Genomic DNA, 27,582 nt, shown 5'->3' with positions numbered 1-27,582 from the left:
ATCTCCTGCCTCTATATATTCCATTTCCTCATTATTACAATCTTTTTTTTTCAGTTAGTTTTGGAGACCGACCAGCAGGAATACATAAATTTTTCTGTGTCTTCGACTGAGTTCCTAATTGATATTTCTTCAACTCTTTTCAAAGCAGCTATTTTGGCATCTACAAAAGACTTGGTGTCATCTGAGTCGTAGAAAATATATTTTAATCTTTCACAGCAGTGTTGTTTCTAAGATTTAGCATTTGGGGCAGCAGATGGAGTGGCAAAGAAGTTGCCTACAGGGGCAGCCCACTGCCTCGACTACTCTCCCGCCCTCTGCAGTAACTTATCATTTGAAATAGGAAAGATGCCGTCTTTCGTTGGATGCATTGCTGAGCTGCATGTTGTCTATCGAAGTTTCCCCGGATCCCTAATACAAGAGCAGAGTGTTGCAGGGGCCTCCCTCGCTGCAATTCCTTGGCCTTTACCTGCCACCTGGTCACTTTCTCCTTTTGCCTTCTCTCTCCCAAGACGGAGCCATATTCAAAAGATGACTCAGAGAAGACCCTCAAAGTAAAACTAAATTTATACTTAAGACAATCCTAAATTCTTGGCTTAACAATGTACCACCTCAGTTGGTTTCTTTCTTGCTTCAGAAAGGTACCCAAGCTGAAAGAAGTGATTGGATTTCAGGCTTGTCCCAAGGGTGGCTTTGAGTGGCAAGTCGCTTGGCCTGTCTGATCAGCTCTTAAGTGCATGATAGAGGCAGCAGTTTCTACCCCATCATGCCTCCCAGTCTGCTCTGAATCGGAGATTCCATCCGGGTTCTCTTTTAGAGCAGAGTTTTGTGTGGTCCTGCAGCAAGCAAATACATGATAAGAAAACAAATAACTGCCAGGCAAAAAATAAAGCAAAACGCTCAGCCAGGGCACAGGAAGCTCCTCTCAGTTTAATTGAACCCTATATGATTCACAACTTGAAAACTTACTCATGTTGTTCTCTTTGGAAAGTTCTGTTATTATCTTCATTTTAAAATCTAAAAAACTTTTTTCTTCCAAAGTGAAAGGATTTATGAAGTCCTGGCATGTATGTAGACCAATCCTAGTATTTATTAATGCTCCAGAGTATTAAAAAAAAAAAAACACACACACACACACCCAGAAGACTTGGAGTAAGACAGAGCTGGGTTTGCAAGAGGGAGGGGATATGGAGATATATGTATACGTATAGCTGATTCACTTTGTTATACAGCAGAAACTAACACAACATTGTAAGGCAATTATACTCCAATAAAGATGTTAAAAAAAAAAGTGAAATAAGAATCCGATAGTATCATACTCTACATACTATTTTACAATAATTTATTGCATTGTGACCATATCTCCATGTTAATAGATATATTCTGTAATATTAAAAAGAAAAAAGACAGAGCTGGGTTTGAGTCCTGCCTGTTTTGTGTTATTTGTGAGCTCTTATTTCCATTTCCTCATCTATGAAATGAAGATAAACCTGCTCTGTCTGCTTCTCAAGGTTGTTACGGGGCTCAACTGAAAGTTCTTTGTCATGGGTAAAGCACTGTACCAATTTAAGGCATTAATGTTACTATTTCCTCTTATCAGTAACCAAGACTTTGCCCTACCCGCACTCCAACACTCTTTTAAGGTGTACGCTTCAGTGTTAAAGCAGTGGGTGAGCCTCTCTTTCTGGAATCAACTCCCTCTGTTAATCCAGATGCCATCACTTACTAGCTGCAGGGTGCTAGGGAAACTCCATGTCCTCCCTGAGCCCAGATTTCCCGACCATCACACAGGGATAGCAGCACCTACCTGATAGGGCTGTTATGAGGACTAAACCAGATGGCACACACAGCGTTGGGCACAGCGGCTGGCGCTTAATAAGCAATCAGGAAGTGTTAGCTCTGTGGCTATTTTTAACCCCCTTCTCCAGCCATCCCCAACTCTAGCAGCTCTCCCCCAGAAAAACCCAACCTATATTTAAAAGAAAGTCTCTCCTTTATTCTCCAAACAGGGCTGGTTCAGTCCTGGCCAGGTGTTTGTACTAGACGAGTATTGCGCCCGCAATGGAGTCCGAGGGTGTCACCGACATCTCTGTTACCTCAGAGATTTGCTTGAACGGGCAGAAAACGGCGCCATGATTGACCCCACCCTCCTTCACTATAGCTTTGCGTTCTGTGCGTCCCACGTCCACGGGAACAGGTAAGCACATGTCCAGAGGTATTCCTTTCAAAAAATTTTTTTAAGGCACTGGCAATGGTTTTGGACTGGTCCTGCTTTTAGGGTCATCTCTAACTCTATCCATCCCCATTCCCTCGGGAGTACAGACCCGTGGGCATGCGCACACCACACACACACACACACACACACACACACGCACACACCAGCCACACAAACACAAAAAACACACAGGTCTGAATTTCTTCTCCTTTCAAGAGACTTAACAGAAATGGCAAACAGGACCTCTAGAGTGGTCTCTGAAATTAGAACAATCTAGGCTCAAATCATGGCTCCTCCATTTGCTCTCCATGACCCTGGATGGTAATTAAACCCTCTCTGCCGCTGTTTTCTCATCTGTAAAACAGGGATGATCGTGTCCTCATGGGGTTGTCAAGAGGATGCAAGTGGATACAAAGGGTTCAGCACAATGCCTGGGACATGGCAAGGGCTAAATAAGTATTTGCCTTTGTTGTTGCTGTCATTCATTCCATAAATATTTAATGATTACTTGTTGAGGGTCAGGTACTCTGCTATACCTTCAGCGTGCGTGGTGAGCAAAAACCAGACACCAAACGAGGGCAGAGTTATATAGAGATTGGTTCTCTGAGAAAAAGGAATAAAACTCCATGGTAGCAGTTAATAAAGGAACACAGCTCAGATGGGTTGGCAGGATGGCAGGAAGAAGCTCCCCGAGGAATCGCTGCTTGGGCTGAGTGCTGAAGTAGGAGTTGAGTGGTTCCGGGCAAAAGGAGCAACATGAGCAAATGCTCTGCAGAGGAAAAGCAAGAGCTGAAACAAGCTAGGTGAAGCTGGAAGGCACAGATAATCATGACACTTAGAGTTTAACCACAGAGCTGGGAAGAACTTCAGAGATCACAGTGTAATCAACTAGAGTTTAACCACAGAGCTGGGAAGAACTTCAGAGGTCACAGTGTAATCAACCCCCTGAGTGTATAGGTTTTATAGACAAGACCAGAACATCAGTTCTAACTCCATACTAAGTTCTTTCTTTCTTTAGACGTTGCCCAGCTCCTGGAGGAAAAGTTCCGTGTTCTGAATAATGCAAGGCAGCAAATAATTTAAGAACATTACCATTTGGCTCTGAAGACGTGGAATAAGTTTCCACACTGCCACAGCCAGTTTACTGTCCCAGTGTATGTAGCTTTTACTATAAAGACAAGCCTACATTACCCTGGACACCTCAACCAATAGCCAGGGAAGGCACACCCAAGGAAAACTAGGTATCTTCAGAAACCCAGCCTGTGATGAACAAATTGCTGCTCTGCGGAAATTTGTATGTGGGAGCATCCAGAATTGACTCCATTTTCTTTTAAATCAGAACTGTATCAGTCATCTTCATCTTTGCAAGCTATACAACTCTGAAGTGTCTGTGGGGTTAGTTCTGTGCTTTTCCTGTCTCTAGCACTGGTAGATTTTATGAGATGCAACTTCAGCATTTAGAGCTGGATAACAATAGCGTTGTAGGTTTGAATATTTAACAGGCAACAAGATTTTCATCACCTCCCATTGTTATAAGGTTTGCTAGCCCAGCACATGACCTTTCATTTGCATAAAAGATATTCATGAAAACTCTGATACCTGGGGACTATCTCTGCATAATTCAGCTTTTTATAAATATACACTTTGATGACTATCTGTTACAGCCTCTTGGACTGAATTCTTTAAAGAGAGAGAGAGAAGTTGCATTATATTCTCTGGGTTGTCACACTGTATTCTACATATGTTACTGAATAAGGAAGTGTTATAAAATAATGAAGTGTTTTTGTAAACTCCCTGGTAAACATCATCATGAATTATGATACACATTGTCTGGATTTCATATTGTAAGACTGCCACTTGATTCACAGTTAGGTTTATACATCTTGTCATGGAAACAGTTTTGGATTTCTTATTTTCAGTTCTGATTTTCCTTATGCAAGTTTGCATCTTTTTTTTTTTTTTTTTTTTTTGCTTATTATTTTAGTTTGAATGCATTTGCTCTTGCTCTTTGATGCATCCTTCTTTTTCTTTCTTTTGTTTGTGCATGTATGTGTGGTCTTGATTCTCCCATGGCTGGCCACACTCTCTGCATGCTCCATGCGACCACCCCTTCTCCAAAGTCAACAAATGCATGCGTACCTTAGTGGGCTGACACCAAATACAGACCCTGAAGGGAGCAAAACTCCCTCCCCATCTGAACCAGAGGCTAAAAAAGATACCAAAAAGGAATCCAAAAAAAGAAAAAATCCCAAAACCCAGGCAAATCCAGAGCCCAAAAGGTAAGAAGTTATGTGTGTATTGGCTTGTGTTTTGCGATGTCTGTGACCTTCTCTAACCCCCCATCTGTGCCGCAACCTCCACCTTAGCAAACCCCAAGCTTTGTGTATTCCTGAAGTCTCTGTTCAAAGGTGCACTTTTTTTAAAAATCCTAGCAATGGACAAAAATACCGTGTATTAGGACTGAATTCGAGTCAGGTATTTAGGGACACTTAAAACATGTTTGCATTGAAAACAAAACAACTAATTGAGCAGTATGTAAACAGAATCATGAGTCAGATTGCTTTTTTTAGTGGCATCTAGTTAGGGGCCTGGTACCTTACCAAGTCATTCATAATAAGCAACCCATGTTTTATAATTTTGAAATTATGGTTAAGGAGCAAATAAAATGGGTTGGCATAAGATGGATTTATACATTTATAGTAGGTCCATCATTTTTAGCAAACCCTCTCAGTTCTACGTTTATCTCATGAAAGAAATCCATCTTCAAATAATGGTTTATAATAAAGACACAAAGTAATGTCTATCACTAAATTAATGACTCTTAGTAGAATCATTTATATGATGAGGTCACTTTGAAAGCACTTTTAAGTTCTAAAATTTATATTGATCCTCTCTTGTTTCCTGTGTCCTTTAGGGATGCTCTCTTTGTGAACTGGTAAAATGGCAAATTCGTGGCTTTTATTCCCTTTTAAAATAGATGTACAGTTATCTCCAGTGTTATCCTTATGTCCTTCTTCACCTTCCCTATCTCGCCCCAAATTAACATTGACATTTTAAAGTTTTGTTGTTGAGGTCTTGAAATGGGTATTCTGACCCTGGCATTGCCAAACTACACAGAGTTCACAAGGAGGTATGCTGTATGTTTCAGCATGAATTTATTCACTTGAATATTTCTAAGTCCTAAAATATATACAGTTCACTTGTAGGCAGACCAAATGAAAATGCCAATTTTCACTTCCTAGAGGATGTAGCAGGCTGTCAATCAGTGTATGCAGGTCCAGTAGTGAAGGTCAAAGAATGCCCCGATTCCATGTGGACACCCATCTTCTGAACTTGCAGTATACAAGGATGAAGGTGGAGCGCAGTTTTGTGTTTCCCTGTGAGGGTCAGACCACAAGGTAGAAGTAGCTTGCAGCCAGTAAGAAAGTGCATAGAGCGTTGTAGAGCGTTGTAGGTGCCTGAAGGAAGCCTCTCTGGCTGCTGTCCAAGGTGCTGCGTTTGGCGTGATCAGCACTGAAGCAGAGCAGAGAGTAAATGGCCGCACTTGTCGGAGCCTGACCTATTCCCTGTGCTGTGAAAAACTACCGAAAAGGATTGTGAGTGGCACGTTGAGGCTTATACATATAAGGGTCTATGTTTGCATTGCATTTTTAAAGGAAGAAGAAATTGTAATATTAAATATCAGTTGTGTGGAATTCTGCAGTTTACAGAGTGCTTTCATACATTCTGTCTCACTTGCTATAACATTTTCAGGTTAGCTACTTTGACACCCATTTTGCAGATGATGAAACTGAATTCTGTAAATTGAGGTGGCAAACCCAGATATTCTGAGTCCAAAGCTCTTCCTCTTTGTACTACATCGGCACTGCACATAGATTCTAAAGATCTGAGTATTAGAGCCTGTTCTGCATAAATCTGGGATTATCATATCTCATTTCTATACCTCAGTTTTCTCATCTGCAAAATGAGCACATAGAGCATCTGTAATATCCCATCAACCTGTAAAATGATCTTCTGTGGGTTATAATAACAAGTAAAATTGTCCATTGTTAGATTTTGTAAGTAACATTTAAATAAAATAAGGATAATTGCCACCATTTAATAAGTGTTTGCTATATGCCAAGCACTGTGTGAAGTGCTATTTACATATATTATCTCATTTTATACTTATTGCATCACGGTGAGATCTGTATTATTATTATCCTCACCTAACAGATGAAGAGTTTGAGGCTCAGATATATTCAGTCACTTGCTTCATAGCAAATACATGTGTGGGCCTAATTCAAACATGGATATTCTGACTTTGGAGCTTGCATTTGTAACCTCTCTGCCTTACTACCTGCCCAGCATTAGCATTTGTGTATAGTGTGAGATGCAAATTCAGCCATTTCATATGATTTCAGCATTTCCAGGTGAGATACTCTAGCAGCCATCTGAATTAATTAAAGACTTTTCCATTTTTGTCCTAAAGATGTCCAAAATCAGTTTGGCCCACCTGGTAATTTTGACCTTGTGGAAAAAGTCAAAGTGTATCTGGAGTTTTAGACCACCTAAAAGGAGAGTCTCCTTTGAACACCAATTAACAGCCTTTTGGTACTGGAAAAAAAACCCCACCATTTTCCTACCTCTTTCACCAGGATGAACACTGTTTGTATGTGGAGAGGTTATCTATTCTTTGACCCACAATAAGAAGGAACTCATCACTCATGGAAACAAATTGCCCTTTAACTGAATTTAACTGAACAATAGAGTTCATTCCTATTGTCATCTCACAATGAACTTTAGATTAGGTAAAAAGTAGCTTTTTACCTAATTTTCAATTTTTTACATATTAATAACTCAGCAGCCCCCTAGGTGAAGGCAGAGCCCAGCCCTACTGCAACTGGACATCATTAGTGCTTGCTCAGGTGCTGGTGACTGACTTTATCCCACCTTCTTTGAAAACCTGTGCCCTATCTCTGTGAAACACTAGACCTACTTGAATCCAAAATATCTAATCCAAAGTCGACATATCTGGTCAATCAGGAAGGTGTTTGCTGTTCATAATTCCAAGCAGTGGAAGATAAGGAACCATCACATGTTTGGAATCTTTTAGCATAGTGGTTCTTGACTAGGGGTGATCTCTTCCCCCGGGGACACTTGGCAATGTCTGGAGACATTTTTGATTGTCATACTGGGGAAGGGCGGTGCTGTTGTCATCTATGGGTAGAGGCCTGTTATGTTTCTAAATACCCTACAATGCACATGGCAGCCCCCTGCAGACAAAACCCAAAACATCAAACTTCCAGGTGATGGGATGACATTTCTCCTTTTTACTTGGATTTCGGTTTCTTTTACACAGACGTATTCTGTGTCTAAAGGCATGACACTGGTTTTCAGCTTGTGTAGGGGTTGTCACACTGTAGTGTGCATATAGATCACAGGGGGAGTTTGTTAAAATGGAGAGTGTGAGGACCCATCCTCAAATAATTTCATTCAGCAAGTCGTAGGTGGAGCCAAGCATCTGCCCTTTTCATCAGTTCCTCCCCACGTATTTCTAAGGCATTTGGTCTGCAGATCCTACTTATGCAAGGCCTTGGTAGTCTAACTTGGCTGCACATTGGAATCACTTAAAGAGTCTAAGAAATGTTGACGCCTTAGCCCCGCCTGCAGAGGTTCTGATTTAGTTAGTCTGGGATATGGCCTAAGCATCGTGGTTTTAAAATCTTATATGTAGCAACCGCTTACAATATGTAAGAACCGCTGATTGGGGGAACATTAGTTTGGACTAGCTCTTTAAAACTGAACCCATTTTCTCAAAGAGAGAGGGAAAGCAAAGGAAAATGTGGGTATGTTCAGCTGGTTGCACTTGGCGATCATCAGATCCACAGATGTAAATCGCTATATCTTCTAATTTTTAAATCAGCTCCTAAGGTTGCAGTACTTAATTTTCACCATAATATTTTTAGTATTCTTTCTAGATGACATTTAGATTAACATCACTTTGGTCACTGTCCCACAGTGACAAGGCAATCAAACAGCTCCGATGATTGCAAGTTGCGTCAATGTTCCTTGGATCCCTTTATTATTGGGATTGGAAATTTTTCTCATTTACATTATTATTTAACATTTCTTGAATGCCAGTGCTGTTCTTCACATATGGCCTGCAGAGAAAGTACATTGTATCAGCAATTAACAAATCCATAATGCCAACCGCCCCAATCCAAAGTAAGCTGCGTAGATTAATGAGGCTGTAAGCAGATGTAAGAGGGCATGAGTACTAAAAATCTCTGAAAATGTGTCCAAGGATTCTTTTGGGAGATGTATTTGGAGCCAAGGTGCCACTTGTGTGCAGAGACCATGCGATCCCTGTGGCTTAGATCTGAGTAACTGAACACTCAGATGGAGCTCACTTTCCTCCTCTGTTACTCCATCAGCTTCCCTAAGTCAGTAAGTGGTTCCATCCACCCAGTTGCCCAAGACAAAACCTTGGGAGCCATCCTTGATGTTTCCTCCCTTAGCATGTCACAAGGATTCAGTTACCGTGCCCTGTCAATGCCCTTAAATATCTCTCTCAAGTCCATCCACTTCTCCTCTTCGATGCCACTGCCGGAGTTCAGGTCTCTGTCTTCTCTGCCCTGGACCACAGCTTTATTGACCATGTCCTTGCCTCCAGTGTGGGTCCCTCACTCCCAATCCATGTCACATAATGGTTTCCTTTATTTCTTTTTGGGGAATGCCTAGCTGGAAGTAAATGAGTCATTTTGCATATGTATATTTTTCCTTCTTCTCCAATTTCTGCTTCCCTCCTTCCCTTCCTCCCTTTCTCTCTCTCCATGTTACACACACATACACCCATCATGACATTATGTCTGGTGCTTTTTAACTCTCCCTCCCCAAAAGAGAGAGAAAAGACTATAGCAGGGTAGTTCTCTTTTACCATCCTGTGAAGACAGCAGTCTGGTAGCAGGCAGGCATGGGTGGGGGATGACAGTGACATTCACATTCTTGGTCTCATGTTACACACTGACACAGGCATTATTGCACTTGTGGACAGGAGCACGTGGCTGGTTGGCCTCCTCTTCTGGCTCTGAGCAGGTAGTGCTGGCCTTACAGATGTCTGCGTCATGCTCTCTAAATCCTAAAGAACCAGCTTCACCTAATCAGAAGGACTTCTAAGAAGGAGAAGGAAAAAAAGTCCAAACACATTTCAAGTAAAAATCTGCATCCCAAGAAAAAATTTTCTCTAGAGCTTATATTCTAACTTTTAACCCATGTGACTCTCTTCCTAAAGGAAATTTGTCCCATGACAATAGCGTATTTTCCTGCTCAGACACAAAATCTTATAAAATGTGCTGCATCATCTGTCTCACTGGTGCAGTCTCTCTGGCCCATGGCAAACCATCCAAATAATGTGCATTTTCCTTCTAAAATTCCACCAGTGTGTCCTCATGCTGTGGTTATTAAATTCATTGGTGCAAAAACATATTTTCAGATGTCACACTCTATTTAGGTAGGGTAGGTGTGATACCCAAAAGCCACACGTATTACTGCTCTGACCACTCAGAAATCTATACATAAGGTCATAGGGTGTTCAGGGTGGAATTAAAAACCTAATTGTCTATGTTTGTCTAGAAATAAAGAAACCCACCTCTTCGCTTAGTCCTCAAAAAGAAAAATCTATGTAATACAAATTTTGGAAACTGGTCCTTCTCTGGGGAAAGAAATATGTACTTTCCTGCGATGCATACATCTTATACCATTTCTCTAATCATCTGTTGGCTTCTTGCTTCATTCAGTACCTGGGCAGAGCCTGAACCACTTTAACTAATGTCCTTGTGCCAGTAACATCCACATTCTGTGAGATTGTTCAGAGGGAGGGACTTCTCCATCACTCCCACCCTTATAAGAGAATGAAGATACCTTCTGTTATTGTTGGGTTATAGCTACATATTTAGGAAAGCAGTAAACAAGTCAGAAAAGACTTGACTTGTGTATTTTTGCCCTCTCCTAGCCTCTTTTTCAAACTGCCTAAAGCCAACCTCAAGAAGCTTCAATGTGCATTTGTAATGTAGAAACTGCTTGTTGTTCCTCCCTATCTTACTCTTTGTGATACAAACACTTGATATATTTGTTTTAGCAGCGTGTCTAAGCCCCAGGGCATCAGGGCATAATTAGAAAAGGGCATGGGCTGGAGGGAGAGGAGGAAGAAAGGGTAAGGCTGGGCTTTCATAATGAAGCAGTGACTACGGGGGTGGGGGACGTGAGAGTCCTATTTACAATTTATAATTAACCTAGAGATTATACATACCATCCAGAGGAGTGAGTGGGGATGTCTCCTTTTGAGATGATGGTGCTTTGGTGCGGTCTTGAATGTGTAGTTATTAACCATTTGAAAGAGACAAAGGAAAATATTCCACACTAGGATCAAATTCAAAAGTATCATTCTGAAAGTTGTTAAGGATTAAGAATTGCTAGAAGAAGTCAGTTTTTTAAAAAAAAGAGAAGTTAAGAAAGTGTGTTTGGTCTAAATGTTCTATTTAGGGACCATTACAAGGAACGGCTACTAAAATATTCTGTTCCACTCTGACCCTTTCAGCTCTCGTGTTTCTGGGCTGGAACATTTTTGTAGCACGTAGGATTCAGTTATCATGCTTGTTTACGGACATTTTCATGGATCTGTAATGCGGTCTGCAGGCATGCATCCATTTGGAGAGAGAGAATATATCATGTTTACGGTGCCTGCACCGGCATATGTGGACATTTGCATTTGGAGAGAAAGTATATTCCCACTTCAACTGGAGTTTTACCCTTTGTTGATAGTGATTGGAGCTTAAAGCTGGCTGTATGCAGAGAGGTGGACCAGACGCTCTTTCCTCTTTTGTTGAATTCACACATTTCTTTTTACACTGGATTCTACACTTGATCACCAAATAGATGAAATAGCAGAACACATCAATCATTGTATGCTTTGAATTAATTTAGTAACCTGACCTTCTTGAAAAGATATCTTACCTTCCCAACGGAGGTTTTGTGGCCAGGCTTTCAACATAATGGGGAGAACCCTGGTAGCAGGATAATTAAACGCTAGGACTCTGTGTGCTCACCTGGGTGAGTAGCAACAATTTAACGCCCCCAAAGAGGTCATTTCACTTTCACAAAACACAAGGAAGCTTGAATTCTTTGGCTCAAATGTTCACACTTAATTTCAAGCATCAAAATAAAGTGTTTCACATTAAAAGCCTTGTGCTTAATCATATTGGATTAATCCTACAATAGACATTGATTAACAAGCTCTAGCTCAGAAACATTTGGGGAAAGGGAGAAGAATTTGCATAACTAGTCCTAAAGTGTGGGCAGCCGGGTTAGGGTCATTTTAATCTGACAAAAAAAAAAAAAAAACCAAAAGAACCCAGAAAAACACAACTCTGGATGTATTATTATTTGTGACATGGCTCAAGATGGGAGGCGGTGAGGAGAGTGAAGATGACAGAACTGGTGCTAACCACTTTGACAAGAACTTGAAGAGCAGCCGACGTGACATCTTTCCTGTCGTGCTGCCGAAAATGTCAACTTTGTGAAGGACAGTGAGAAAATGGTTTGCCGAAAACTTGAAAGGTGGATTCCAGAGATGCCTGCTGTGTCAGATGCAATATAGTCTGTCGTGGCCCGAGAGACCCACTTTGGGCTCCGATGATGGCCTGCAGGTGGGAGAGCTTCCAGTCTTCGACAGGGCTCCAAAAATGACTGCACTTGACCTGCATATTGTCTCAAGTTTGCAGGATCATGATATACAAAAAGTGAGTGGTTAACCAGTGTGCAGTTAGGTGGAACCAGTGACCAGGGACCACATTTCCTTGTCTTGTGTGTGTGTGTGTGTGTGTGTGTGTGTGTGTGTGTGTGTGTGTGTTGCTAAAGCTAGGTTCAGAGGTATCAATGCTTCTACTAAAATTGGGAGCCAGAGGATGTGTGCTTTATGAACTTACATCAGTTCCACATAAGTAACAAAAACTAACTCTGGATAATCTAAGCAAAAGGGAGTTTATGGGGATGATGCCAGGAGCCTCAAAAAAAAAAAAAAAAAAAAAAGGGAGGGGGAAACTGGAATCAAGGCAGCAACAGAAAAGTAGGAAACAGGATCAAAGCAGTGGTCCAGTCCTTACCTGCACATTGGAATGACCTAGGGAGCTTTAACTTGACATGTGTAGGCCCTGCTGCAGACACATTGAATCAGAGCTTGAGGGTGGGACCTCTCAAAGCTCTCTACTGGTTCTAAGATACAGTCAGAGATTAAGAACTACCGACCTGGGAGAACAAGCTGGGCCGGGCACAGCTGCTGAGACAGCAAACCCCACCAGTTTCTTTTATCCTTACATCATTTATGTGCTATAAATGTTCCGGGAACGAGTGTCCAGTTGGCTGAGTGCAGTTCAGAGTCCAGCTAAGATGTATAGCGACCACCCACGGCAGGAGCTGGCCTGCAGGAAGCCCTCGGCATTGACAGCAGGAGAGTAGTCTCCTCAGTTTACACACAATGCAGCCAAGGTCATTCCTCCAAAGGAAATTCGAGTGCCCTTAGGAAGTGGCGATGGACCCTAAGAAGTGCAAAACCACCAGCAGAAAATGCATCAGTCAGGATACAAGAGGGCAGAGGATTCAGGCTCCTAGACACATGTTCTGAGTAAAGACACATCTCAGCCTGGGATTTGCTAGGTAGGAGTTTAAAAATCCAGCTTCAGCCCTCCTCTTCTCTCATTCTTTGTGATTCCTTAAGTGTTAGAAGTATTGAGAAAAGAACAAGATGCAGAGCCAGTTTTAAGACAATTATAGAATCACCCCCAAATGCTTCCAAAACAGAGAAACAAAAGCATGGCTTCTGAGAGATACCAATACCGTTCTTCTGCTTATTTTGCAGCCAGCACTGCTTGGAATGGTACCTAGAAAACAGTGCAAATGCCATTTTTGGAAGGGGTTGCTAGCTTCATAAGTGGACCATATACTTCTTAGAGAAGATCTCTGGTTCCACATTCACTCAATCCAAGGGAAATTGGGAACCCTGGATTCCCAACTCCAAAAATACCCTTTCATGCGTTCAGCCACCCACCAAATATTTGCTCTAAGGCAGAGGTTCTCAAAGTAAGGTTCCCCGAACGAGCAGTACCAGAGAACTTGTTAGAAATGCCAGTTCTCAGGTCCCACCCCAGATCTGTTGAATCAGAAACTCTGAGGTGCCCCAGCAGTCTGAGTTGTCACAAGCTTTCCAGGTGACTCCGAGGCAGGCTCAGGTGGCCACAACTCTAGGGAAAGTATTTCATTGCTTCTGTGAAAACAGTGCTCCCTATATATTGAACCAGGATTTTTCAGTTAGTAGAGCCATAGAAATCTACCAAAACCGGTACAATTAACATTGACAGATTATAGGGGTCAATGGAAGAGAAATCGATGTTTGAAAGAATTTTCAATAATAACTATGAGAAATCAAACACCCCACAAAGGATATTTTTGCTTTTTTAACTGATGGAGTGAAAACCTGTGATCTTGGACAAATTATATTTTTCTTGCACATCTCTCCCTCAGTGTGTAAAATAACACCCCCTGTTACCAGTATCATTTCAGAGCAATTCCGGCAATTACAAATAAATGTGCATTGGATGTCGAAATTGTGATGTGTTTTATCACCTGTTTTTGTTGGTGAACTCCGTACTGTGTGTTTCACAGACTCAGATTGGTTTGTTTCATTTATTTAAAATGAAACTATTCACACTGACGTAGGCGATTAAGAAGCAAATTTAAGAAATGACAATAATTTTTAGTTGTTTACCTTTTTTGAATAGGGAGATTAACAGTGTTCACAAAGTAGTTCAAGGAGACACGGAAGCTGCCATCTGATACTTTTAATAGTTATAAATGTGACTCATCAGAACAAAAGGGGAAAAAACATAATCAGATTTTATGTTTATAATACCCTTTGTAGTGAGAATTACAGGAAAGCCAGGCACAGACTAAATGTTCAGTTTTTATCATCTCAAACACAAATCTAAAAGCTGCCTTCTAATTGCCTAATTGCCTTAGAAGGCTTGTTGGGTAAGGAAGGAATGATTTTCTGCACAGAGAGGTTTATTTCCTAATAATGGCCACAAACATCTCTGGGATGCCTATGTTAAATGGTTTTCAGGCTTTTTCCTGTGATCTGTAAACTCCTCTCTGAATTGTACCTTATATTTAATAGCATTTTTCTCTGGCTTAATTCCCTGCTAAGAAACAAAATGCTTAAAATGGCTCCACTTTTCCCAAATCGATTGTGTGCATGTACACACGCCAATTGTATAAACGTGTGTTCAGTACATTAGCAAGCTGAATTTTGTATAAACAAAATTCAAAAGCCACAGCTAAAGAAAGTTGTAGATTATAACAGACACATGAGACGTTACTACAGAAAGTGTCACATGTATTTCGTGGGGCCAGTGAATTCATCCTGAGATTTAACTACAGATTTGTGGGCATTTTATATTTAAATAATTTTTAAATAAACTTCGTAAATTAACATTTGAGATTTTTCCTGAAAATTTGAAAATAAGGACACGTGTATAGATTCCAACAGCCTACCTGATATTTACCATTTTGCCTCTAAGTTCAGGAGGGTGTGAAGAAATAGACTGTATAGGATTTTACTATTTACAGGTATTTTCTACAAAGTGGGTGAGGGGAAGTTTTTTCTTTTTTCAAGTAGGGCATTTTTAGTACTTAAAAAGAAGGGAAGCTGACCAATAAACCCCTAACAGGAGGTACACTGCTATCATTTGCCAAGTCTTTTGTGCAGTCAGACTGGTCTAGTATACAGGATTTTCCCAACTTCTGCTGGATCCTTGAGAAGGCCTATAAATAAGACCATTTGTTTGATCTCAAGATGACTTGCATTTGCAAACTGAAGAATGTTCCAATAGAAGTTTCATGGTGACGCACCAATCTGCAAACTGGCTCAGCCAGTAGTCAAAACAAGTCACTACAAGATCTGGGAGCTGAAGACTTTGAATGGGTCAGATTATCCTTCGTCTAATTTGGCACAGATAAATTTGGGCTATAAATATGCAGCCTTCCTTTGTATTTTCAACTTGAATGGGCCAAAGGAAATAAGGAAAATGTGTGTGAACCTATTGGTAATTCAGAAACATGAGAATACTGTGATTAAACTGAAATTCACTTATTTATGCCAGGGTCATTCTTTTTATTAAATGAGCAGTAGTTCTCTAAGATTGAAAAATAGCCTATGTGGTTAGTTCTTTTTCCACCCTTATTGAGATGTTAACATATACCATATGTAAGTTTAAGATGTACAATGGGATGATTTGATACACGGATACATTGTAAAATGATTACTGCATAAGGTTAGTTTCATATAATTACTGTGTGTGTGTGTGTGTGTGTGTGTGTGTGTGTGTGTGTGTGTATAACATTTAAGATCTACTCTCTTGACAGCTTTCAAGTAAATAATAGAGTACTATTAATTATAGTCACCATAGGGTATATTAGATCCCCAGAACTTATTCCTCTTATAGCTGGAAGTTTGTACCCTTTGACCAACATCTTCCCATTTCACCCACTCCCCAGCCTCTGGCAACCACCATTCTCCTCTCTATTTCTATGAGTTCAGCTTCTTTAGATACCACATATAAGTAATATGTGTTTATCATACACATATCAGTGCTTACCTTACTGTCTCATTTATTTCACTTAGCATAATGCCTTCTTTTTGTGGCTGAATAATTTTCCACTGTGTATGTATCCTTTATCCGTTCAGTTCATCTGTCAATAGATAATATTGTCAATAAACAACATAGGTTGTTTCCCTATCTTGGCTATTATAAGTAATGCTGCAGTTAACATGGGGGTGCAGATATATCTTCAAGATAGTGATTTTCCAGATGTAGAGAACAAACGTATGGACACCAAAGGGGGAAAGCGGAGGGTGAAGGGGGTGATGGTGGTGGGATGAATTAGGAGATTGGGATTGACATAGATACAGTAATATGTATAAAATAGATAACTAATAAGAACCTGCTGTATAAAAAAATAAATGAGAAAAAAAAAAGATACTGATTTTGTTTTTTTCAGGTACATATACATACCCAGAAGTGGGATTGCTAGATCATATGGCAGTTTTATTTTTAATTTTTGAGAAACCTCCATACTGGTCTCCATAGTGGCTGCAGCAGTTTACCTTCCCACCAACAGTGCACGAGGGTTCATTTTTCTCCACAGCCTCTCCAGCACGTATTTGTTGTCTTGTTTTGAGAACAGCCATTCTGGCAGGTGTGGGGTGATATCTCACTGCAGTTTTGATTTGTATTTCCTTGATGATTAATGATGTTGAGCATCTTTTCATGTACCTAATGGCCATTTGTATGTCTTCTTTGGGAAAAAGTCTATGTCCTCTGCCTATTTTTAATCAAATTATTTGGAGGTTTTTCTATTTTTTAAGAGTTCCTTCTATATTTTGAATATTAACCCCTTATCAAATAGATGGCTTGCAAATATTTTCTCTCATTCCATAGGTTGTCTCTTTTTTTTAGCAATAACAATAGCAAACATTTATTGAGCACTTATGTGCCAGGGGATTTGTATGTGTTATCATGTTCCATGTGCTAATTAACCCTTATAGAAACCTTCAGGAAGGACTGTTTTTATCCTTGTTTGACAGATAAGGAAACTGAGTCTCAAAGAAGTCACAAACTATTAAGTGAGACATCCAGCTTTAGGTGTTAGGCAGCTGTAGGTTGTCTTTACATTTTGCTATGCAGAAGCTTTTAAATTTGCTAAAGTGTCACTTTTTTTGTCTTGTCTGTTTTGCTTCTGTTGTTTGTGCTTTGGTGTCATATTCAAAAAAATTATTGCCAAGAACTTGTCAAAGAACTCAAAGAACTTTCCCTCTGTATTTCCTTCCAGGATTTTTACAGCTTCAGGTCTTACATTTAAATCTTTAATCCATTTTGAGTTCTTTTTTGTGAATGTTCTAAGATAAGGATCCAATTTCATTCTTTTGCATGTGGATATCCAGTTTTCCCAAGGCCACTTATTGAAGAAACTATCCTTTCCCCATTGAGTATTCTTGGCTCCCTTGTCAAATATTAGTTGACCATACATGCGAGGGCTTATTTCTGGGCTCTCAACTCTGTTCCATTGGTCTATATGTTTGTTTTTATGCCAGTACCATACTGTTTTCATTACTACAGCTTTGTAATATAGTTTGAATTCAGGAATTGTGATTCCTCCAACTTTGTTCTTTCTCGGGATTCCTTTGGTTATTTGGGGCTTTTGTGGTTCCTTACAAATTTTAGGATTTTTTTTTTTTCTATTTCTGTGAAAAAAATCCCACTGGAATTTTGATAGGGATTGCATAGAATTTATAGATGGCTTTGGGTATTACAGACATGTTAACTATATTAATTCTTACAATCCATGTACACAAGATATCTTTCCATTTATTTGAGTTTTCTTCAGTTTCTTTCATCAAGGTCTTGTAATTTGTACAATGTCTTGTAATTTGTTCTTTAGTTAATACATGAGTGGTGAAATTAATCTGAACATCTGTAGTTATAATCTGGAAAGTGAGTCATTTAACAGCATTTACCTTTGGGAAATATAGACACTTACAAGACTCCTGGTTTTCATAGGAGTTTGTGTGCATAGTTCAGGAGTCCCAAACATAAGTGCTGATAAGAGAGACAGGTAATGTAAATTAGAGATATGGACCAGGAGAGTGCCTCCCTCAGCTAAGGAAGAAGCTGTTTGTTGCCCCTCTCCAATTAATGCCAGCTGTTCCAAATTTGCAAGAGAATTGTATCATAAAACTTTCCTAATGTAAAAAATGTTGGCAAACAGTTCAAAATTTCAAAAGGCTGTGAGCCAAACAGAGCAGGTCTAGAGGTTGGCTTTAACCTGCAAGCCACCCCTTTGTACATTTTACCATTTCACAATAAATGAGCGACAGTTCTGCAAATGTCTCCAAATGATAACCTCAAAATACCCCATCCCCTCTAGTCGCTGGCACTGAAAAAGCAGGACTTCTCCTAAGGTCACATCGATCACTGTAGTTGTTCTTCTAAAATGGACAGTTTCCTCCTGCTAGAGATTTGATTTGATGGTGTCAGCATATGAGGTTCCCGTCACCTCATGACATGTCTTCTTTCAGGCCTGATGGAATTGGAACTGTGACTGTTGAAGAAAAGGAACGTTTTGAAGAAATCAAAGAGAGACTCCGAGTTCTGTTGGAAAATCAGATTACACATTTTAGGTAAGGATCTGGGGTTAAAGGGCTTTTTAGGAGGATGAGCCTGGAGAGGGGCAAATTAAGGGCTTGATTTTCTAAAACTGTAAATCTATCAGAGACACACTAAATATTAGAAATAGCTGAATGAGGACTTACTGGATAGCACAGAGAACTATACTCAATATTTTTTAATAACCTATAAGTGAAAAGAATCTGAGAAAGAATATATGTAATATATATATAATATATATATATATAACTGAATCAGTTTGCTATACACCTGAAACTCACACACCATTGTAAACCAACTATACTTCAGTAAAAAAAATACGAAAGAAATAGCTGAATGAATAAGCCAACCAAGACAGTGTTCCCCAATATCCAGGAGACTTTGAAATCTTAAGTTCATTTTATTTCCACTAAAAGAACAAAGCCCTCTTTGTGTAAGCTGACCCTGATCATCAGTCTATCTAAAACATCTACTAAAATGTTGAATTTGATGCCTCTTCAAGGTTTTTAAATACAACAGTGAAAAATCCTGTGAATCACTTCTCATAGGGAAGGAAGGCAGTGGTACCCAGAAGAGCATCCCCACCTTCTCCATTACCTGAAAACAGGATGAGTGGGCTATGTGGGGAAAGAAAGAATCTTGGTTCCACCTTGACAGACTGATCATTCACTTCCCCACATGCTCGAGACAGCTGACGGGTCTGGGCTTGAGCCTTGCACCATACAGCCCACTTCTCCCTTAGAATAAATTAGATATTTTTAATGCTGCACTGGTGGTTCTGAACCAGAGATCTTGGAATAGGAGCTCATCAATAGTAAGAGCATTTATAATAGCATATAAATATTTCGTATTTATTAAATGCATCCTGTGCACTATATAGGGAACTAGAGGCTGGATAAGCATGAACTTATTATTTTTTTATTCTCAGGACAATTTGTAAGGTAGTTATTGTAATTCCCATTGAAACAAGGAGTAAACCGAGGTTGAGAGAAGTTAAGTAACTTGCCCCAGGCCCCTCGGCCAGCAAGTGGAAGAAATAGCATACATACATAGGATAGTCTGGGTTTCAATAGCCCATCCTTTTCCTTTTGTACCATGAGGAAGAGTGTCTTGAAAGACTTATGACAGCCTGAAATAGTTACTAGAACTCTTAGTGGTACCTGACATAGGTACCATCTGTGCCATCAAAAACCTCCTGGATAAACCTTTACTGGTCACACACTCTATGCTAGATACGTTGCCAATAGCAAAAGATCAAATAACAATTAAAAACTACAATCAAGGAAGGACATTTAGTAGAATCATGAATTTGCTCAAAATACACTCCTGTATTTCCTATCTTAATCCTCTGGAGATTTAGGTAAGTGTGTTTGAATTTTAGCCTGTTTCAACTAATATTGTTTAATGCCGGTCTGGTCTCAATAATTATATATAAGGTCACATTTGAGCTAACAAATGGTTCTCCTTCACAACAGAAATCTAAACAGAGCCTTATGTCATCACTGGAAATATTCTTTTCTGCTGCAGACATTTGCAGAGTCTCTCTTTAGTCATTATTCACACATACACATATATACATTATATACACACATATATGGTGTGAATTCAGATTAGCATAACACAACGTGACAAAATAAAAAGCATTTTCTGTTCCTCAGAGGGAGTTGCCATAGGAATCAAGTTACAGCATATTTCATTCTAAAATGTAATTGATTCAGGCAACCTGAACATTTTTCTGTCCTTTTTAGGTATTGCTTTCCATTTGGTCGACCTGAAGGTGCTTTGAAAGCTACCCTCTCACTCTTGGAAAGGGTAAGAATGAAAGTAAAAGACAAATGATATCTACACAGAGACATAAACATCATGGTAATTAAATATTGTGGTTGAATGGCCTAGTTTGTCATTTCTAAAGGATTTGTTTACCATTCATCAAATACCAGAATAAATATGAAGAAACTGCCAAAATTCTAGATATTTTATCTCCAGACTCTCAAATAGTTAGGATATATTGAAGATACGCTCCTTGCCCTTCCATGATTCATGGACAGGCTTTGACATCCGAACTGTGCACTGGAATTTTTTCTCTTTAACAATGGCGCTCAATCCATGTTAAGTTGCAAAGAGGCATTCACAACTAATTTTAAACTGAATTCTTTAAACGTAAATGAGTAACACATTTCGTTGAGCCATCTTAAGAACCTAGTTTTTCCACCTATAGGTCTTGATGAAAGATATTGTTACCCCAGTACCACAAGAGGAGGTGAAAACAGTCATCCGTAAATGTCTAGAGCAGGCTGCTTTAGTCAACTATTCTCGGCTGTCAGAGTATGCCAAAATCGAAGGTAAGGCCCCCGTCTGCCCCCAATTTTTAATTTAAATTTTGGTATGCCTCCCTAGGGAAGTCTCTCTCTTTTCCGATGGGCACCAGAAAACAGTGGCCCATCTCTATATGTTAAGCTGAAACTTGAAAGCACTTGAAATGGGATAGCTTCCTCAGCTGTGGCCACATAAATGGTTGAAGGCACAGGGGCTCAGGAAACGGTCTTTGTAGGGAAGGATTTTGAATATAGGATGTTATCAGACAACTAAGGTCCTTCCAAGAGGCTGTGTTGGCCCTGACTTTGCTCTGTGGCTAATGTTTTTCTATGAAAGAGTTCTGTAGGGTGGCTACCTTCTTTAAATAGAGGAAAACTAAACAGTTTGTTGTCCACTGTTGATAGCATTGGAAGTAAAACAGGAATTGAATAAAGCAACATCAAGATTTTGCCTCTCTTTCTTGTCTCTTGAACGTATCTTGTCTCTCGGTAGCTTTTCAAACTTGATGGCAGGTTAGTATTCAGCTGTCTCTGATGGCTCCTGGTTTGCTTTAGATCTTATTCAATCTTGTTACTCCAAACCTAGGATGGTTGTTATCCCTCCTCAAGTTTTAGGGAAGTGCCCTCTCAAGTTTTAGGGAAGTGGTCACTAATGACCAAGTAATCGCCCAAAGGCACTTTGAGTCCACTCTACTTGAGAAGATATGGTTCTTTGGGACCTGTTCATTTGCAAAGATATTAATCACTTTTCATTGTTACCCTGTTGGCTGCTATAGGGTGATGTGAAAACCACACCCAACTTGACCGTGGTGTAAGTGTATAAATGTGGAAGTTCTGTGTGCAAAACTCAATGTGTCCGCATTCTGGAATCTGATGTTCTCTCATGTGAAACACCCAAACAAAACCAGCAAATACCCATAGTCTGCCTTCAGGACATGACTGGGAAAAAAAAAAATAAGAGAGACCTAATCAACTACCAAAACCCCATCACTTACCTTGGCAAAGTCCTTGTTTCCTTAGAGAATTAGGTTAAGATCATGTCAAATACGCAGTGTTCTGTACATTCCATGTCCTCCCTCTCTCACTTTTGTCTGTCTGACGATGCAAATTGTGTACCAGTGGTAATGAATTCGTTGTTATGCATCCAGGGAGAAACACTTAAGAATTGGGCACTAAAAGGATGTTTATCAACTCTTGACTTGGTAATGAGTGACAAAAATAGAGGAACAAGGAGATCGTTAAAGGGCTATATTAGCAAATAATGATTCCAGCATTTACCTTCACAGGACATAATGATTGGTTGTATTTGTTAAAGTCAACCGGGTACCTAGTAATTCTAGGCCAGGCCAGGGATGGGATGGGATCAAGAAACGTTCTGTTGCCACGTCTGCTGCCTCGTGTGTAGGTCTTGGTCTAGCTATGACTAGTCTTTTGGTAAGATCTCTCTCTTCTTTCAGATAAATATATCCAAAAACAAACTTTAAGATCTGTAAGTAAAAATGCATTCATTTCTGAAGTAGATCAGCTGGTCTGTAATTTCCTTTTGTGCCTCAATTCTTCTTGGTTGTGTTAATTATCTTTTGCACTGTGACTTTTAGGGCTGGGGATTCTTTGAAGAAACCAATCTTTTTTTTCCAACTCTCTTTTCAGAGAAGTACCTCATTCCACACTACCTGCTCTCTTCCGCTTCTCTCCTTCCTTGTCCGTGATTGGCTCAGCCACTTTTTGACGTTACCCCTGCAAAAGTGGCTGTGACACCAATTTCAAAGCATGCTGGGATTGTTAATTCAGACAACCCAACATCCTCTGGCTGCATGTATCAGGTTTTCTTTCATGAACATAGTCCACCATAGGCTGAGACATGGCAGCTTTAAAGATATTACTACCAGACAACTTTCTTTTACAAGGTTCTGATCCTACCCCCGGCAAAGAAATCTTGCATTTTGACATTTGAGATTCTCTGTGACCATTAACAGCTTAGTTCCCTGAGAATGTTGGAAAGAAGTTGTAGTAATATTGCTGGAGACTATGTTTATGAAGAAATACCTCAAGAGCCTTAGATACTAAAGTCTGAAATCCTTAGTATCTTGGAGCCTTCAATCAATGAAATTCTGTTTCCCTTTATTCATGATGTTTTCGGTCATTGTATTCTTGCAAATAATTCTAAAGAGAGGTGTAAAATCATAGTCACAATCTCTCTCGTGACTCACGGCATGCTGAATGGTTAATCCAGTAGATCTCCAATTTTGAAACTCCTTTTTCTTTTATCCTGTGTTTATCCCAGAATAGTCTGTGGCTATTTTCCTTTGAGCTAATGTAACGTTTTCCTCTAACCTATGACCTATAACCTCTTGACCTCTGACCTAAGCCTCTTGCATGCCCAAATCCTCTTTTATAGGGAAAAAGAGAGAAATGTATGAGCATCCTGTCTTCTGCTTGGCCTCCCAAGTGATGGATTTAACCATTCGTGAGTACCTACCACCTCCTCGCCATGCTGTCTTCACTCTTTCTGTTTTCATTATTTCAAGAAAATTCAGATCCAAACCAACTCACTCTCCTTGCTTCAAGTTTTTTAGCATTGGCTTGTCTGTTGATTCTGTCTGTGAAACCCAGTGTGAGAAGTCCAGTCACTTTTATCAGCCTAACACAGGTTAGACAATTAAGCCATTTGTTTGTGATAAACTCAGATTTGTCTGTAAGTTTTTCAGTTATTCTCTGTCTGTGACCTGAATGCATTTTTACTTTGCTTGTGTGTAACCCCAATTTGTAAAGTGCTTGTCACTGGTACACAATCAAAAGGTAGCAGCTAGGTGGGGAGCAATGTGTTAGGTGTCAGATAAAGGACAGTTGGGGCAAAACCGTGCTTTCTTTTCCATGTTTAAGATGTCAAACTGTTGTGGGTAGATCACACAGGGTGGTCCATTCTCTGTAAAAGTTAGATCTTATATGCCTCCTGTCTGTTCTCGCAAACTGGGAAGCTTTTTCTTGTTCTTTCTGGAGATTTGGAGTTGTCCTCGTCCTCTAAGTTCTGGCTAGAACATATGACTTAGTTGTCACTTGGAGAGTTCATGTATGTTTCACAGCTTGATTTCATATTAAACTTAATTTGACTAATTTTCTATTTGTGCAGCATTGACCCCACACTTCTGGGCGGTGGGAACTCAAGGGCAACTTTTTCTTTCCAATATCATTTATCACACATAAGTGGGGGGCATTTTGGTTCACTTGCTCATTAATCCTTGCATATGTGTTCTTGTTTCTCTCTCTCTTCTCTCCTTGTCGTGCTTTCTCTTTCAAATAGAGAATCAAAAGGACGCAGGTGAACCAATTGTATATGCATTATAAACCATCAGGACTGTTGAGTTATATTTAGTTTTTGTTTCTGTCTTTGTTTTTTAATAGCTCCTTAACGTATGTACTCCCAAAGACTGATGTGGAGTCGCAGTAATACTTAAGGAGTTAATTTGTGCTGTCTAACTATATCTCATGCCCACTAGATATTGACCTCTATAGAGCAGAATTTCTGTAAAGGCATAAGTTTTGAAGGAACAGAACCCTGGTTTGCTGTGGAGCTTCATTTCATCTTTGGTTTCAGGATTCCAGTGATTTGGCCTCATGTGCTTTTTTAAAAAAAACAGTGACTGAAGCAAACTAATCTTCCTCTTTGTTTTTCATTTCTTTTTCCTGTTTTCTGCCCTATTGAGAAGTTTGTGTTCTTTGGTGAATGTTTCTCGGCCAAGGCAGAGAGGAGCTGTGTCCGTGTTGTTCTTGTATGTATCACGTGATGAGGCAGGATGCACGCACAGGTGGCTAAACAGGGGCCGTTGCTAGAAGTTTCATGAGAGGAAAGCCCTTAAATGTTTTCTGGCTTTGGCAATTTCCTTCTTGTTTGGTCCCCAAACTTCTGAGTATATTTTGAGGAAAGCTCGAACTTAAAACTTTAATAAATATATAGTATGGATCATGGTTTTAAGGTCTAAAGGATTCTCCAAAGATAATTATCATCTGATTAGAATTGAATGCATTTCCAATCAGTTCAGAAAGCATTTTTGAGCAGGTGCCAAGCACCAGGCTAGCAATAAGTATTTGAAGACTCACAAACCTGTGTTCAAGGCATACAGGCCTTTTTCTCCCTGGAAGGAAAGGTGTTCATTTATTCATTCACTCATTAATTCATTCATTCATTAGACAAGTGCTTAGTGGGAGACTACCATGTGCCAGGTACAGTGGTAAAAGCCAGGGACTATGTAAACAAGAGGAAACAGCTGTTACCCTTATGGAGCATATGTGTCAATAGGTGTATAAGTGTAAATTACAAATTCAGTACGCAGCAACACTGATTGGTATAGAGTTGTATGTAAGAGGGCCTTGTCAGAAAACCATGGAAGTCTTCACAAGAATGGCAAGCTTGGACTTCGTCTTGAAAGACGAAATAGATTCAGTGAAAAGGAGGTGGGATTGGAAAGTGGAGAGGCACCCTAGATAAAGAGAGTAATATGTGCAAATACATAAAACCGTAGAGTTAATAAAAATAGCTAAAGCTTATTAAGTGTGTATTACATGCCAGGTACAACTCTAAGCACTTTATGTATATTCACTCATTTAATCCTCAAAACCCCTTCTGCGGTAGCTACTACTATTATTCCCATTTTAGACATGAGCAAACTGAGATATGGAGAGGTTAAATAACACACTCCTAGAAGATTAAGTGAAACTAGAGTCTTCTTAAGAGTAAGCAGAGCTGGAGCACCCAGGCATGTGATGGCCTGAGCACGTGATGTGGTCAACGCCAAGGTCCTCATGGGAAAAAAAAAAGAAGAAAAAGAAAAATAATTGGGCAAGCCTTCAAGATGGCAGAGCAGTAGGGCGTGGAGATCACCTTCCTCCCCACAAATACATCGAAACTACATCTACATATGGAACAACTCCTACGGAACACCTACTGAATGCTGGCATAAGACCTCAGACTTCCCAAAAGATGCCCTCAGGCGACCTACACACAGAGGCAGGGCCAAATCCAAAGCTGACCCCCAGGAGCTGTGCAAACAAAGAAGAGAAAGAGAAATCTCTCCCAGCAGCCTCAGGAGCAGCGGATTAAATCTCCACGGTCAACTTGATGTACCCTGCATCTGTGGAATACCTGAATAGACAACAGATCATCCCAAAATTGAGGTGGTGGACTATGGGAGCAACTATAGCCTTGGGGTTTGCTTTCTGCATCTAATTTGTTTCTGGTTTTATGTTTATCTTAGTTTAGTATTTAGAGCTTATTATCATTGGTAGATTTGTTTATTGATTTGGTTGCTCTCTTCCTTTTTTTTTTAATATATATTTTTTTCCTTTTTCTCTTTTTGTGAGTGTGTATGTGTATGCTGCTTTGTGTGATTTTGTCTGTATAGCTTTGCTTTTGCCATTTGTCCTAGGGTTCTGACTGTCCAGTTGTTTTGGTTTCTTTTTTGTTTGTTTTTTAGTATCATTTTTAGCTCTGGTTATCATTGGTGGATTTGTTTTTTGGTTTGGTTGCTCTCTTCTTTCTTTCTCTCTCTTTTTTTTAATTACTTTTTTATTTCTTTATTTTTAATAATTTTTTTCTATTTTAATAACTTTATTTTATATATTTATTTTCTTTCTTTCTTTCTTTTCCCTCCCTTTTCTTCTGAGCCATGTGGCTGACAGGGTCTTGGTGCTCTGGCTGGTGTCAGATCTGAGCCTCTGAGGTGGGAGAGCTGAGTCCAGGGCACTGGTCCACCAGAGACCTCCAGGCCCAACGTAATATCAAATGGCGAGAGCTCTCCCAGAGATCTCCATCTCAATGCTAACACCCAGCTCCACTCAATGACCAGCAAGCTACAGTGCTGGACACACTATGCCAAACAACTAGCAAGACAGGAACACAACCCCACCCATTAGCAGAGAGGCTGCCTAAAATCATAATAAGGTCACAGACACCCCAAAACACACCACCGGACGCAGTCCTGCCCACCACAAAGACAAGATCCAGCCTCATCCACCAGAACACAGGCACTAGTCCCCTCCACCAGGAAGCCTACACAACCCACTGAATCAACCTTACCCACTGGGAGCAGACACCAAAAACAATGGGAACTACGAACAGCAGCCTGTGAAAAGGAGACCCCAAACACAGTAAGTTAAGCAAAATGAGAAGACAGAAAAACACACAGCAGATAAAGGAACAAGGTAAAAACCCACCAGACCAAATAAATGAAGAGGAAATAGGCTGTCTACCCGAAAAAGAATTCAGAGTAATGATAGGAAAGATGATCCAAATTCTTGGAAATAGAATGGAGAAAATACAAGAAACGTTTAACAAGGACCTAGAAGAACTAAAGAGCAAACAAACAATGATGAACAACACAATAAATGAAATTAAAAATTCTCTAGAAGGAATCAATAGCAGAATAACTGAGGCAGAAGAACGGATAAGTGACCTGGAAGATAAAATAGTGGAAATAACTACTGCAGAGCAGAATGAAAAGAATTGAGGACAGTCTCAGAGACCTCTGGGACAACATTAAATGCACCAACATTCAGATTATAGGGGTCCCAGAAGAAGAAGAGAAAAAGAAAGGGACTGAGAAAATATTTGAAGAGATTATAGTTGAAAACTTCCTTAATATGGGAAAGGAAATAGTCAATCAAGTCCAGGAAGCCCAGAGAGTCCCATACAGGATAAATCCAAGGATAAACATGCCAAGACACATATTAATCAAACTATCAAAAATTAAACACAATTAAATTGTAGCAAGGGAAAAGCAACAACTAATATACAAGGGAATCC

At 39.9% G+C, this 27,582-nt stretch overlaps 1 protein-coding gene across 8 annotated transcripts in view; it reads left to right on the top strand.

The window, feature by feature from the left end:
* CADPS (calcium dependent secretion activator) overlaps positions 1–27,582 on the top strand; it is a 474,621-nt gene that overhangs the window by 328,948 nt on the left and 118,091 nt on the right. For 6 of the 8 annotated variants that reach the window (XM_059937688.1, XM_059937691.1, XM_059937689.1 and 3 more), the window contains 4 exons: positions 2,007–2,194; positions 18,381–18,482; positions 20,217–20,280; positions 20,687–20,810. In XM_059937688.1, the coding sequence (XP_059793671.1) occupies positions 2,007–2,194; positions 18,381–18,482; positions 20,217–20,280; positions 20,687–20,810 (478 nt within the window). Of the gene's footprint in view, positions 1–2,006; positions 2,195–18,380; positions 18,483–20,216; positions 20,281–20,686; positions 20,811–23,181; positions 23,251–24,084; positions 24,103–27,582 lie in introns of all 8 variants that reach the window. The other 2 variants (XM_059937683.1, XM_059937685.1) reach the window with 2 other exon arrangements.

Source organism: Balaenoptera ricei, chromosome 11 (genome assembly GCF_028023285.1).
Source record: "Balaenoptera ricei isolate mBalRic1 chromosome 11, mBalRic1.hap2, whole genome shotgun sequence".
NCBI lineage: Eukaryota > Metazoa > Chordata > Mammalia > Artiodactyla > Balaenopteridae > Balaenoptera > Balaenoptera ricei.
The sequence above is the reverse complement of the archived record's forward strand: the minus strand, read 5'-3'. Positions and strand labels throughout refer to the sequence as shown.